This window comes from Gekko japonicus, unplaced genomic scaffold (genome assembly GCF_001447785.1).
Source record: "Gekko japonicus isolate JY-2015 unplaced genomic scaffold, Gekko_japonicus_V1.1 scaffold508, whole genome shotgun sequence".
In the NCBI taxonomy this organism is placed as follows: Eukaryota; Metazoa; Chordata; class Lepidosauria; order Squamata; family Gekkonidae; genus Gekko; species Gekko japonicus.
In genome coordinates, this window is record NW_015164679.1 from 30637 (window position 1) to 45718 (window position 15082).

A 15082-nucleotide genomic window follows, 5' to 3' on the forward strand; every position below is an offset into this window, starting at 1 on the left:
TCAAGGAATGAGATAGGGCTGCAAGGCCCTACAGTCCGCACCCCGCACCAAATGAAAACTGCTCATATCACTGCAACAAGTTCATACGCATCTCATATATACAAGAGGACAGAGCCTCAATGGTCTACTATGAGAAATCCAGACCAGTCAAAGAGAAAGGAGGGTGGGGGACACCTTGCAATATATCCATTGTGTAATTATTCAATCTGTATTTTGCCTAGTACAGGAAATCAAAAGCTCCAAGATACTGAAGTCCATTAAAAATTCACTGATACTTGCAAATCTATGGGTGCGTTTAGATGGGGCATTTACAACGGTACAGGTGCCAGTTGGAATCGGTGTACTTACTGGCATTCACGTGTAGAACATCTGCCTTCCGTCCCTAACCGTTGCAAAGAGCTTTAAACTGGTGTATTCTGCTACTAGGTCCCCAAGTGGTGGTATCCTGAGTGCACTGGTTGTAACCGCTTTACCCCCCGTCTGATCGCTCTCCACCATTGTAGAGCCACTTCCGTTTGGAAGCCCGAGGCTTCTGCTTTTCGCCCACCATTTTTTTGGTTAGGTCGGCGATATGCGCTTGGGCAAAGCTTCGCCCCGCCATTTGTTTAAAAGAAAAAGGTCCTTAGTTTAAGGTTTTAGAGAAGTCTGGGACCTCAGGGAGGCCAGTTTGGTCTTTAAACTTTAAAGGTAAGTCCTCTCTTCAGGGCATGCTTTTTGGGACGAGGTGTTTTGTGCATGCACGAAGATCACCATTCTGTGGATGGCTGCCTATGAGCATGCGCAAACTGAGTTAAAAAAAAATTGCCAACACTCGCTGTGTGTGAACAGGCATACAGCGATGGGCTCCGCAGACAGGAGGTAAGTGTGATCGTTTTTCAGCCGGCAGAAACTGCACTGGTTGGAACCGGTGCAGTTTATGCCGACTGAAACACCCCGTCTGAACGCACCCTATGTGGGGCTTTTAAAATTCTGAACTGTACATCAAAGTCTGAACCCAGGCGTCTGGCTTGTCACCTATTTCAGCTACAGTACATCTTATTAAAAGTTCCACTTAGCTTTGCAGTATTGTTTCCCTTTTGTCGTGGAATAGCAGTAACACAACCGCTCCTAATAAAACTGTCAACCGCCAACAGTGGGTGCTGTACCTATAAAATCCAGCGTCATCACATGACCACACACTGATGTCATCTTGAAGCGACCACTTTGTCCTAAGAATGATCCTGCATACTCATGCACTGAGCAAGCTCCATTGAGCCCTTTGCGAGAGGACATGTTTCCTATAACGAAAAGAAACAGACATACTGATAGCAACAACTACAGCTCCCTTAGAACAATGTATTTTCTGAAACTGAGATCAATCTCAGAAGAGAAGAAGGTGAAATTCTTTTTAGAAAATTTTTACTTCCAGCTGCAAAAGAACTAATTTACTGGAAAAATTAATCTTTGGTAAACTGTAATAATGATTGATGTCTAGTCTGCAATTTATAGTATACACTTTGAGCCAGTGGCTGCTTTGATGCTGGACTTTCCTTTGCAGTGGGAGAATTTTAATTGTATTTTAGGCTGCCAGGTTACCATCCTCTATCTTGCTTGTCAGAAAGGTGAGATATAATACACATAAACAATCCCATGTATGTTTACCTGGAAGTTCACCAAGACTTCCTCAAAATAAAATGAGACTACAGCCTTAATGGATATAAACATTACCATGAAGAAATGCTGTGAAAGAACAAACAAATGTTCACCCCTACCTCTCGAAAGGATTTTTGCTATAGACTGAGCCAAGGATGGCTTCTCTGCTACCATAAGAATAGTCTTCATCTTTGCGGAGTATTGAAAAGGCTCTTCAGACCTCTTTTAAAAAAACACTGGCTTGTTTCAGCCTAGAAAAGGAAGATAAATCCTATTATTTTTTAGTCCATTATATCCTCTTGCGTTTCTTCCTAGAGGTTTTTATTTCACAAGCACATGGACATTAATCCTATATCCCAGGATTTACATTTTCACAGACAAAGCCTTTAGAAATAATTGATTTTGTAAAACGTCTTCCTGTTTAAATTTAATCTGGTAAAATTAAAAAAGGGACAAGGTAATTCTTTCTTTCTCCCTCCCCACACCCCACAATGCATGAGCTCTTTGTGATGCATGTCACAGGCTTAAGTCATGACAACATTTTTAAAAAGATCAGCAAGTAATAAACACATCAATTTTGCCAGAGTTATTAAATATTTCAAAGCCATCTTCTGTGTTATTATTCTGCAAAGGTATGATTTTTTCTCCCCCCCCCCCCATTAACGCATTGAATGAATTCAACTATTGCTTCTTATCTGTTACCATTATGTATATCTTTGTTATGGTCAGTGGTAGAAACAAGTACATTACTAAAGGTACAGAAAAGTCAATAAAAACAAATGTTAATACGTACCCAAATTAAGCATCAGAAAGAGCCTCTGAATTCCAGCTGTAATTTTTTATGAATATATACTAATATAGCTGCTGAAGTCACGTTGAAAGGCAAGTTATAAGCATTTTAATGAATGAGTAATATGCTGGTGCGTCTTCACTGGTGAAAAAGAAATCTTGTGGTTGGAATGAATAGTTCAGTGTAAATGTCAACTCAGTGTGTGGCAGAAATGAGGAAGGCAAACTCCATGCTGGGATTAGGAAAGGGACTGAAAATAGAACTTCAATCCAATTGTAATGTCCATATGTAGATCTATAGTGCAGCCTCATTTGGACTACTGTGTACAGTTCTAGTAGCTGTAGCTCATAAAAGGATATTGCAAAGATAGAAAAAAAAGCAGAAGAGAACCACCAAAATGAGGGATTGGAAGACCTTTCCTATGACGAATGACTGAAGAGTTTGGGACTTTTGGTTTTTAAAAAAGGCAATTTAATGTGGAACCAATGCTCCCTCTAAGCTGTGGAGTCTTGTGAGCAAAAATTCTATTTTGTGAGCTACTGGCACTGAAGTTGTGAGCGAGTGATTTGGCTACTGCATAAACTAGTTTGCTCTGGAGCCATCCTCCCTGAGCTAAGACAAAAATGTATGATCTCACTACTAACTCATCTTAGAGGGAACACTGGGTGGAACATGATAGAAGTTTGTAAAATCATGCTTCAGGTGGAAAAAGTGGGTATAAACTTTTCTCCCACTCCCATGTTACTAAAACTCGAGGTTGAAGTGGACAGGAAATAGATTCAAGACAGCTAAAATAAAATATTTCTTCACTCAAAAAGTGGAATTCCCTGCTAGTGGACCTAACGATGGCCACAAGAAAATATAGGGAATTAGATTCATGGAGCATAGGTCCATCAATGGCTACCTGCCACAGTAACTAAAGGAAACCTCCATGTCCAGAAAAAGCAAACCTCTGAGTATCAGTGCTAGAAAGCAACATCAGGCAGAGGCCTTGGGCTATACGCCCCATTTCTTAGCCCTCCAGAGCAGCTGTTTTTCCACTGTGAGAAACAGTGGCTTAGACGAACCACCACCCTGCAGAGCTCTTCTTGTGTGATTAAAAATGGATACTATAAAATATGATTGCTGACAACTTACTTTTTCCACATATGGCTCCTTTTGCTATCTCTAGCAGCAGGATAAGGCTTCCCCAATTAGTGTCCTTTACCAGAAGAAAGGCAAAAGCCTTGATAATGCTAGCTGACCACAGCAACAGAATTTTAGTACCAGTCTCACCACTGACCCATCATTCATCACACAGCTGTATATACACAGGGATTTTCTCACGAATGGAGAGCACCACCACCATACCCCAGGAATTTGGGGAGCTTCCACAAGATGCCATGCTCTTTCCTTCCAAGCACCACTCAGATTCCTAGGGGTTGCCTGTTTAAATCAGATCAAAGTAGAATCGCCTTCAATCCAATTTAATAGGGAATTGGGGGGGGTGGACTATGGGGAGTTTCCATACAGAAGCTCTGCCCAAAGGCAATCCAAAGGCCGGCAGAACTAAGCTCTACCTTCAAAATGGTGGAAGGAAAGGGCCACTCACCCCCCCCCATCAGCCCTTTAACAGGTTTTTTTCTTTCCACACCAAAGCCATGGTGCTTTGAGTCAATGAGCTTAGAAGGTGCTATCCTCCTTAGAATCGCTTGAATTAATACCCTAAATTGTCTCGAACAATTTGTTATGATGGTTGCAATATGAGAATGCACAGAATAAATCTCTCCAGCAAAAAAATAATTTAAAAATCCCCCGATTACAATTGTTGAGTTACACACAACAAGGAGCTCCTGCGTTCAAAGGCTGATTCCAAAACGGACAGAGTTTGCAATGGTTTTTGAAAGTTACATTTACCCCCTACACCCTCCTCAAAGTTGCCCTTCGTTTTACCCCCAAAATGAGGGGGGGGGGACCCGGACTATTCCCCACTCCCAGACCCTAAACTGTCAGCTCCCCCCCCCCTTCCCCAAAGAAAGTGGGGCTCGGAGGTTGCGACGCCAGAGGGCGAAGGGTTCGATTCCCGCTTCCCCAAGGAGCCCCTTTTCTCTTCCCCAGCAGCCACAGGGCCCGCCTTCGCCCGCGATAACATGGCAATGGGGGGGGCGGAAGGTTGCCTGGCAAAGCGACGCGGCCTAATCCTGCTCGACAACCCAGGCCGAGGTTTCCTTTCCCCGCTCCAAGCTCAGGCGAAGAACTCACCCGGCGCCGCAGCCTCAGGAGGCGGCCATTGCCGCCGCCTCTTCCACTGCCGGGTCATTCTCGGGCACAGACACCGCCTCTTCCCTCCAGTCTCTAGGGAAGGAGGGCGAAAGTGATGCGCAGGCTCCTGCATCCTCTGGTCCTCCGTCCACAGGTGGGCCCTGTTCCCATGGGAACGGCGCCTCTCTCCATTACATTCATGCAGGAGGCAAATTCGGGGGGGGAGGGATCGTCTGGGGTGAGCGTCATGCAAGACAATTCCATCTGGAGAAGTTGGTTGTAACCCAGGGAAGTTTTATGCTGAATTAAAACAAATAAAAATTGTTCGTTTTAAAAATGCCACCACAAGACTCCTGTTCTTTTGTTTGGTGTGTGAATTACACTAAGAGCTTTCCAAGTGTAAATCTCAATGTAAGGAGAAAAGGGAACAGTGGATGTAGAAAGGGTGGGTATGAGTCCCCTAATCAAGGGGCAGAATTAGCGATTATATATACTGGATGGTGTGGGAGCTCATAAATTCAAACAGATAAGCAAATTGTTGTTTCAGTTAAAATTGAGTGATACTGGTGCAAGATTATAGTCAGACAAAGACTATTAAGAACGGCCAATTAAAATTTTCAAAAAGTGGGTCCCATAGAGCTATTAGAGATTGTAGGAACTGAGGAAATCTCTCAGTTTAAACGGGGACAACATGGAGTGTTTTAAGTTTGTGATAAGTTCTAAGACCTGGATAGCCCAGGCTAGCCTGTTCTTGTCAGCTCTCAGAAGCTGAGCACGGTTGGCCTTGGTTAATGTTTGGATGGGAGACCACCAAGGACTCTCAAGTATTTGGATGGGAGACCACCAGGATTGCTATGCAGAGGAAGGCAAAATGCTTCTGTTAGTCTGTTGCCTTGAAAACCTGACAGGGTTGCCATATTCAGCTGTAACTTGATAGCACTTTACACACACACATAATTCAGCACTTCTGGGTTTTATATTCATTTTAAGGTGGTTGGTTTTTTTGGTAGAAGAGTGACTTTCAGGTCCAGGGAGATTAAAATGTTCTCCCATCGCTTTCTAAATGTTGTGATTTCTTATGTCCAATTTGTGTTCACTGATGAGTCACTTAGACACACCCACACAGTGATCCATGAAAACTCTCATTACAAATTAAAATGTTATAGTGAAGCAATTATAGTGTAGTCCACTAGAGGACAGTAGTATCATACGGCAATGGTCTAAAACGAGTTACTTGGTCCCTACAGTGAATTCACAAATAGAAACAATGTTAAGAACATAAGAGACACCAATGTTGGCTCAGGCCAAAGGCCCATCCAGTCCAACACTCTGTCACACAGTGGCCAGAAATACCAGGTGCCATCAGGAGGTCCACCAGTGGGGCCAGGACATTAGAAGCCCTCCCACTGTTGAACCCCCCCCCCCAAGCACCAAGCATGGTTAAGCATGGTTAGATTTTTACACGTTTTAGTCCGTCTGCTGTTGCCATGTACGGTAGTAAAGAAGGAAACGAGTCCTAAATCCCTCCAAACAATCCCTTCCACATGTTGACCATAATGAGGGGAAAACATAGGGAACTGATAAGAAAATTAAAGCATCATTGCAGTCAGCAATACAGCAAAAGTTTAACTGGAGTGCAGAGATAGTTTTTCCGTCTGGGGGCAACGTAGCTACCTGCAACCTCAGTGTAGAAATGAGTGGCTTGCAGTGGAAAGCATCTACAGATGAGGATGTGTGGCTCCTACAGGGATTATATCAATACGAGCACCCTGTGACTTGATGTGATAGCCCAGTTTTCTAGAGGGAAAGGATTTTCCAGCCAGATTAGCCAGCTGCTAAACCAGGACCCTGACCAGAACAGCCCAGGCTAGCCTGATTTCATCAGATCATGGAAGCTAAGCAGGGTCAGCCCTGGTCAGTATTTGGAAGGGAATACAAGGAATACTGGGGGCATGATGCAGCAGTAGGCAATGGCAAACCACCTCAGAACAACTCTTGCCTTGAAAACCCCATGGGATCACCATAAATCAGCTGTGACTTGATGTGGGCCCTAACCACACATGCACAGAGCATCAGGACTGTGCCATATTTACGGAGGGATCTTTTTTATTTTTCAAGAAGCCTGGCATATGACACCCCCCTTTTCCCTGATCCACTATGCACACTGCCCAGTTGTAGGCGAACCATTCAACTGCATGGTCAGCCCTGGTCAGTATTTGGAAAGGAATACAAGGAATACTGGGGGCATGATGTAGCAGCAGGCAATGACAAACCACCTCAGAACAACTCTTGCCTTGAAAACCCCATGGGATCACCATAAATCAGCTGTGACTTGATGTGGGCCCTAACCACACATGCACAGAGCATCAGGACTGTGCCATATTTACGGAGGGGTCTTTTTTATTTTTCAAGAAGCGTTTCCAGCTATTATCAATGGGGCCAACAGAAAGAGCAGGCAGGTATCCCTTGACTTTGCTTAGACCCAACACTGAAGATCCCATTCCTCAACTTCCAGCTACCATGGATTGGGAAAGCAAAGGAAGAGGAGATGGCAGCTAGGCATCCTTCCACTGTGCCTAGATCCACCTTGTGCTAAGGACCCTTTGGCATTATTGAATTAAATGTACGCTGTTTTGAGAACACTCATATTGCAAAAGCAGTAAGCTATTATCAATGGGGCCAACAGAAAGAGCAGGCAGGTATCCCTTGACCTTGCTTAGACCCAACACTGAAGATCCCATTCCTCAACTTCCAGCTACCACGGATTGGGAAAGCATAGGAAGAGGAGATGGCAGCTAGACATCCTTCCACTGCGCCTAGATCCACCTTGTGCTAAGGACCCATTGGCATTATTGAATTAAATGTACGCTGTTTTGAGAACACTCATATTGCAAAAGCAGTATATTTATCTAACGCAGGGGTGTCAAACGTGCGGCCCAGGGGCTGGAAGCAGCCCGTCTAGGGCTCTTATCTGGCCCATGAGCAACTGGGGTGAGGGAGGGAAGGCAGGAGACTGATGGGGGGGCAGGCGCATGGGTGCACATGGTGAGGTGTGTGTGGTCGAAGCTGTCAAGAAATGAAAGGAAATGGTTGGGGGTGGGTATGGTACCCCTTGGAAAAAAACTAGTCTTGCATATGATGTTTATTGAGGCTTCTGTGGATTCCCCAGCAAATCAATTGCTTTCACTCCTAGGAATCAATTCCTTTTGTTTGTCTTTTGAGTAAAAAATAATATCATCAGTTGGGTTTGCCTGTGTCATTTATTTGTGGCTGCCTTGGTGTTAAATAGTTTGATGGCAGATGGGATATACTGAGCCCCAGAAGAATAAAAGAAACAACAAATAATATTTGATGCCAATCTTTTCACATGAGCAGCTTGCACTGACCAAGTTAATCTCTCGTCAAAACAAACCCCTAAGTATTTAAAATAGGGACCCTCCTCAATATCATTACCATTAATTTTCCACTTGTGGTGTAAATGAGATTTCCCCCATAAAACAACAATCTTGGATTTTTGACAGTTCAGTATCAGCAGCCTGATCTTAGGCATGTTTCCTCGGAAGTAAGTCCAGCTGGGTTTGCCGGGTCATAATCCCCAGTAAATGCACGCACATGCAGCCGTGGGGCCCATTTACGTTCCCAAACAGGCATGTGGGGAATGTTCCGCATGCCGAGCTTTGCGCAGGTCCGCACAAACCCACATTCTCAGCATGCCAATTAGGTCAGGTACACTGGCCTTAGGACTGGTTTATAGTCTTAACTGGTTTATGGTGGCTGGAGCTCTTTTTTCCGGGGGGGGGGGGGGTGAGGGAATGGTTGGGGGAGGATTTGTAGTGCCAGAAGGACCTCACAGGAGAGCATCTCTGCATATGGTCCTCGGTAGGGATTTGGTCAGGGAGACTACAGAGACATGCTCCCCTCAGCGTTGGCTAGTGTGTCCACAACACAGAAGGCAAAGGAATGTGAGGCAAGGGAAGAAGCACACTGCTTGTCTATGCCAGCCACAGGATCTGGAGAGGGAAGGAAACGCAGCTGCCATCTCCACTTGGCTGCCAGGGCACTGCACACCACAGTCCAAGGTGTGGCATGCTTAAAGCAAAGAGCAATGCCTGCAGACCTCTGCCTTTCGTCAACATGACATGGGCAAGAAGGGATTCCCCACCACAAACGAAGAAACCAGTTCCTGAGCAAAACGCATCCCTCAGAAACTAAGATAAGATGTCTAAGGGCACTGGTGTCAATAAACAATTGTTGTCTCTGTTGTTTCATATGGTTGGTGCACTAAATGTAATCATGACAATTGACACTAATCATACAACACTGATGAAATGACACTGTTACACACATGCATGTGTTTATTTGTTTGTTTATTTATTTATTATTTAGATTTCTATCCCGCCCTCCCCGCAGGGTCAGGGCGGCTAACAGGGCATAATGCCAGATAAAACAATAAAACAATATAAATTACACATAGACAATTAACGAACAATTAAATAACATCCTAAAACAATTTGGTGCTCCTCTATTCAATTCCAGATGTTAAAATTTTTAAGAGCAAGATGGCGTTTTCAGTAACATAGCTAGACAACTACGGTAGTGCATATCCCACTGCCCTGCCGTCCCCTAAAAGACGTCCCGTTCCCTCCAATGATGCCCACACCAGGATAGCAATATGCGGAAATCATAGGGCGTTGGTGGAACAGTGATGGTAGAGAGTAGAGATTGGATTGATGCCCCGCCCTTCACTCGGAGTCTCAGAGCAGTTTATAAACGCCTTTCCTTTCCCCTCCCCACAACAGACACCCTGTGAGGTAGGCGGGTCTGAGAGAGCTCTTTCCAGAACTGTTGTTTCAAGGACAGCTCTGACAGAACTATGGCTTGCCCAAGGTCACCCAGCAGCTGCAAGTGGAGGAGTGGGGGAATCAAACCTGGTTCTCCCAGATTAGAGTCCGCACACTTACCCGCTTCACCAAATTATCCTCCATTGAGGAGCCCTCCTTCTTAAATCGGGAAAGCAGTTTCAAGAGAGGGCAATTCTCAGTGCTGAAGTGCTGGGGGGAGAGAAGGTCTGCTTTACCCATCTCCCTGCAGTACTTCTCCACTGCATCTCCCTCTTTATTTTATTTTTTGGCTGTCAAGCCACAGCTGACTTACGGCAGCCCCACAGGGCTTCAAGGCAAGAGACCTTCAGAGGCGGCTTTGTCATTGCCTGGCTCTGAGTAGGACCCTGGACTTCCTCAGTGGTCTCCCATCCAAATCCTAACCAGTGCAGACCCTGCTTAGCTTCTGAGATCTGATGAGATCAGGCTAGCCTGGGCTATCCAGGTCAGGACACATCTCTCTCTAGGGCTGCCAAATCCGGCTTGGGAAACTCCTGGAGATCTGGGGTTGGAGCCTGGGAAGGGTGGGCTTTGGGAAGGGGAGGGACCTCAATGGAGTATAATACTATAGAGTCCAGTCCACCACTTTCTCCTAGGGAACTGATTATCATCTGGAGATCAGTTGCAATTCTGGGAGATCTCCAGCCCACCCACCTGGAGGTTGGCAACCCCATCTACCTCCCCCAGACACTTTCCTCTCCCATTCTTGTGCACAAGGACATAATAAACATATATCTGTAATCTTGGGGGTATGGGGGAGGGCATTTTTTAGGGGGAAAGGTGTAATAAAAAAGTGTCAGGCAGAGGAATGATTGAAACTCCCCTCCCAGTTTCTCCTTTGAAAATCTCCCTGTCCCCATGTATTGCTCTCTACAACAAGAGAGAGAAGAAGAAGAGATTGGATTTATACCCCGCCCTTCACTCGGAGTCTCAGAGCGGTTTACAATCTCCTTTCCCTTCCCCTCCCCACAACAGACATCCTGTGAGGTAGGTGAGGCTGAGAGAGCTCTGAGAGAAATTGCTCTTCTTTTTCAAGAACAGCCCGGGTTTAAAATATACGTGTTTCCTAGTATGGTCTTATTGGGCCTACCACTGTCATCCCCCCCCCTTTCTTCTTGCTGCTACAACTGAAAACAGGGACTCTCCTGAAATTTGTCTCTATTTGCCAAAGCTGTTATCTCTTTCTGTCCCTGAGGTCTGCTGTGGGACCACAAGGAGAAAAAACCGAGGAGAGGGAAAGTGTGGAAAAAAGAAAAGAGAACTTTGGGGGTGGGGGGGCTTAACTTGCATTCAATCTGGCTGCTTTGGTGTCAAAAGGAAACGTAGCATCTACCCAGTAATTTAAGCTGACAGGCCCACCCTTTTCCACCCCCCCACCCCCGTCCTCACGTTCCTTCTGAATTAGGGTTTGCTTGACCTCAGGATCTTATCTTTGGGATTCCTTCCCTGAGGACATCTGCTTGAATCCATCTGGGGCCCATCTTCAAAAGATCACCTTTGACCAAGACAGCCTCATTTTCACTCCGTTTATTTGCACAACAGTCTCTCTTTATGAATCGAAGGATGCATTTTTTAAAAAATTAACCCTTATTGAAAGACATGTGTGGTACACAACCTTTTTTTTTTTTTTTAGCTTATACAAATGAAGTGCTTTTTTAAAAAAGAAAAACTAGGTTTGGGCTATAGGCAAAGGATGTTAAGGGTCTTGCTGATATGGAAGAGAGTGGGGTCTTTAATTCATGAGAGCTTACAGCATAGTTCAAAATATCGTTAGACCCAGATAAAATTATTTGGTATACCCCAGTTTGTTATTGGAGGGGGGCGATGAATCCAGCAGCCCCATCCTAAGCAGAGTTATTTGCTTGCCACCCCTTTGATTTCAATGGACTTAGAAGGGCTATACATCCTCTGTATTTTAGTGTGTTTCTTTTTTGGAATAGTATATTGGAATAGTGAATGTAATGCAATGAATATTGGGATGTATTTCTCTGACGTAACACTGCACCCCACCACTTAAAAAAGGATGCTATTAGTTAACTCCATGCAGGGGTCATTTCATAGAAAAAGAGCTAGGGGAACTCATTAGCATAACTCATTAGCATATGCCACACCCCCTGACATCAGGGGCCCGGCGGTGGACCTGCAAGGCCAGCGGGAGTGCGAGGAAGCCCCGCCAAGGCCCTCCCTGGCCCCAGGCAGGCAGGGGTGGGGAGAGGCGGGGAGGAAGCAACTTACCCTCCCTCTTCTCCTGCCAACAGAGTCACAGTTTATTACCCTTAACAATTAAGGATACTTTTACACATCTGTCTCCTATTTTGACATATTTATTGCTTCACTGTTCCCCCCCCCAATTAAGCCCAAGCAAATGGTGACATATGAACTTAGCTTGTTATTGCTATTTAGTCTTTGCATATGTCAAAGCATCTTCATTAAGCTGTGTGCTAATTTGCTTTTCACCTATGTATAGGCAGGGGCCTCGGTGGCTCATAAGTTAAGACACTGAAATGCAGACCAGAAGGTCTGTATGAGGGCTGCAAGCGGGCTGCCGGAAGCAGGGGGCGGGGCTTCGTCATGTGCCCCACCCCCTGCACCTCACCTGGGGGAACTGCGTTCCCCCGCCTTCCCCCCCGAAATGACCTCTGACTCCATGCTTGAAAGGAGACAAATGGAGTGTAACAACAGAGTCACAGTTTATTACCCTTAACAATTTAAGCTGACAGGCCCACCCTTTTCCACCCTTTTCCACCTTTTCCACCTTTGCTGGTCTTAAAAGTGCCACTGGACTCAAAATTTGTTATGTGAGTGTTTCAAGAGAAGGTGCTGATAGGGTTACCAACCTCCCAGTGGTTGCTGGAGATCTCCTAAAGTTACAGCTGGTCTCCAGGTGACAGAGATCAGTTCCCATGGAGAAAATGGCTGCTTTGGAAGTTGGCCTCTATGGCATTATACCCTGCTGAAGTTCCTCCCCAAACTGCACTGTCCCCAGGTTCCACCTCCAAAGTCCCCAGGAATTTCCCAACCCAGAGCTGGCAACCCTAGGTGCTGAGCTTTATAAAATCATTCCAATTAGCATTCCAAGTAGAAAGATGTATTTGATGCACATGTTTCTCCCTAAATGCAAGATGGTGTTGGCTGCATTCAGACACGTCTTATTAAGCAGGTGTGAAACTTTGTGCATAAACTCAGCTAGTATCCTGATTCCTGGACCAAGACTGTAAAGAGCTTTAGAGAGTTCAGGGGAAGAGCCGTGGCTCAGTGGAAGAGCCTCTGCTTTGCATGCAGAAGGTCCCAGGTTTAGTCCCCAGCATCTCCAGTTTAAATGAGAAAGAAAAAGGGAATGTAAAAGATCTCTGCCTGAGACCCTGGACAACTGCTGCCAGACTGGATAGACAATGCTGACTCTGATCCGGTATAATGTAGCTTCCTGTGTGTTCAAGTATGCCCAGAAGACAACCAGGTGCCAGTGCAGATTTTGAAAAGCTGGAGAGATATGGTCCCTGTAGCTTGTACCTTGCTACTAGCAGCCTGGTGTGGTTTAGTGGTTAGAGTCTAGGAGACCCAGGTTCAAATCCTCACTTTGCCATGGAAGTTTGCTGGTAGACCTTGGGCCAGCCACATGCTCTCACTGAACCTACCTCGCAGGATTGTTGTGGGGTTAAAACGGAGAAGGGGAGAACAATGCAAGCCACTTTGGGCACTGTCTGGGCCACCCCTTGGACTGGGTGCATTTTTAAACCCCATCTCATTTAATCTCCTATCACCTCGTTCATTGTCCCTTGAGCTTCGGTCTTTGTCTAGGGGGACTGCTTGTAAAATAATAAAAATGGCACTTAACCTCAGTAGCCCTCTGACTGGGTTGCTATCGGAAAGGGAAGCAACTTCCCCCCTTCCCCGGGTCAGATGAATGTTGGTCCCTTGTTGATACCATCAGCTTGGTTACTTAAGAACAAATCCAGTAACCCCTTGTTCTGTTGGTCTGCTGTGCTGAGAAGCTTGATGAACCCAGGGCAAACGATTTCTGGAATAGCACCTAAGGTACAGGTGAACAAAAGCATACACAGATCTGAGCCCGATCGACATAAAAACTTGAGACAAAGGGGAAGGGTTTTGTCAAACCACATCTGAATATTCAGACCGTGGCTCATGCTTGCCCCACAAAGCAGAACAGAATTGCCAGCTCTGGCTTGGAAAAATTCTTGGAGTTTGGGGGGTGATGGGGGGGGCAGAGTCTGGGAAAGGGAGGGAGCTCAGTAGGGATGCGATACACAGAATCACCAGTGGGGGGCCTTGCTGGTGACATAATGATATCACCAGGGAGGAATGCTCTGTCTAACATTTGGCCAAAACACTATGGTTTAACCATCAGGGGTCATTTCGTAGAAAAAGAGCTAGGGGAACTCATTAGCATAACTCATTAGCCTATACCACACCCCCTGACATCAGGGGCCCGGCGGTGGACCTGCAAGGCCGGCGGGAGTGCGAGGAAGCCCCGCCAAGGCCCTCCCTGGCCCCAGGCAGGCAGGGGTGGGGAGAGGCGGGGAGGAAGCAACTTACCCTCCCTCTTCTCCTGCCTCCTCCTGGCTGAATGAGGGCTGGAAGCGGGGCGGCCGGAAGCAGGGGGCGGGGCTTTGTCATGTGCCCCGCCCGCCCGCAGCGGAACTGGCTGTCTTCTGCTTCTTCTTCCAGTTCTGCTGCTACTGCATCATCGTAGGTTTGCAGCTTACAGATACACACTTGAACAGCATACTCAGTATTACAACAGCACAGGCGTTTTGATGCAATAATTCAGAACAAGAGGTGTCAGTTATCAGACACTGTTAAATAAACAAAATATTGCAAGAGTGCTAATGTTTTAAGCATGTTTTTATTTTAAGTAAATAAAAAACCCCTTTGTGTTTGTGTCCTTTATAAAGTTTATATCTCCACTACCTGGCATTACATTTCATGACACACATGGCCCGGCCCAACAAGGTCTCATTTATGTCAGATCTGGCCCTCATAACAAATGAGTTCGACACCCCCGGGCTAGAGTGTTGCTGACAATGTGCTGATGTCACTTCTGGAATAGGGAAAAATGCATAGGAAATATAATTACCAAAAACATAATTTAAGGACAATTTTACAGATATTAAGGACATTCCTTTATCAGAATATATACGTATATATAAAAAGTATAATATCTTAACAAATATATAACACAATGTATATTAAGATGCTGAACTGCAGGCTGTGGAAGGTCAGTAGTTCAGCAGTTCGAGACCCGAGTGTGCCGCATGACGGAGTGAGCTCCCGTCTCTAGTTCCAGCTCCTGCCAACCTAGCAGTTCGAAAGCAAGAAATTGCAAGTAGATAAATAGGTACCACTTTGGTGGGAAGGTAACAGCGTTTTATATGCCTTGGTGTTTAGTCATGCCGGCCACATAACCACGGAAACGTCTTCGGACAGCTCTGGCTCTTCGGCTTTGAAACAGAGATGAGCACCGCAACCCTAGGGTCGGACTCAACTGGCTTTCGAGCAAGGGAACCTTTACCTTTACTTT

The 15082-nt window shown here is 45.7% G+C and overlaps 1 protein-coding gene across 1 annotated transcript in view; it reads right to left on the reverse strand.

Annotated features, from left to right (window-relative positions):
• TOP3B (topoisomerase (DNA) III beta) overlaps positions 1–2444 on the reverse strand; it is a 29804-nt gene extending 27360 nt beyond the window's left edge. Inside the window, exons 1-3 of the mRNA XM_015409292.1 lie at positions 2426–2444; positions 1752–1883; positions 1146–1277 (exon numbers count right to left, since the gene is read on the reverse strand). Of these exons, the coding sequence (XP_015264778.1) occupies positions 1146–1277; positions 1752–1821 (202 nt within the window). The 5' untranslated portion in view covers positions 1822–1883; positions 2426–2444. The remainder of the gene's footprint in view (positions 1–1145; positions 1278–1751; positions 1884–2425) is intronic.
• Between the last annotated feature and the right edge of the window lie 12638 nt (positions 2445–15082).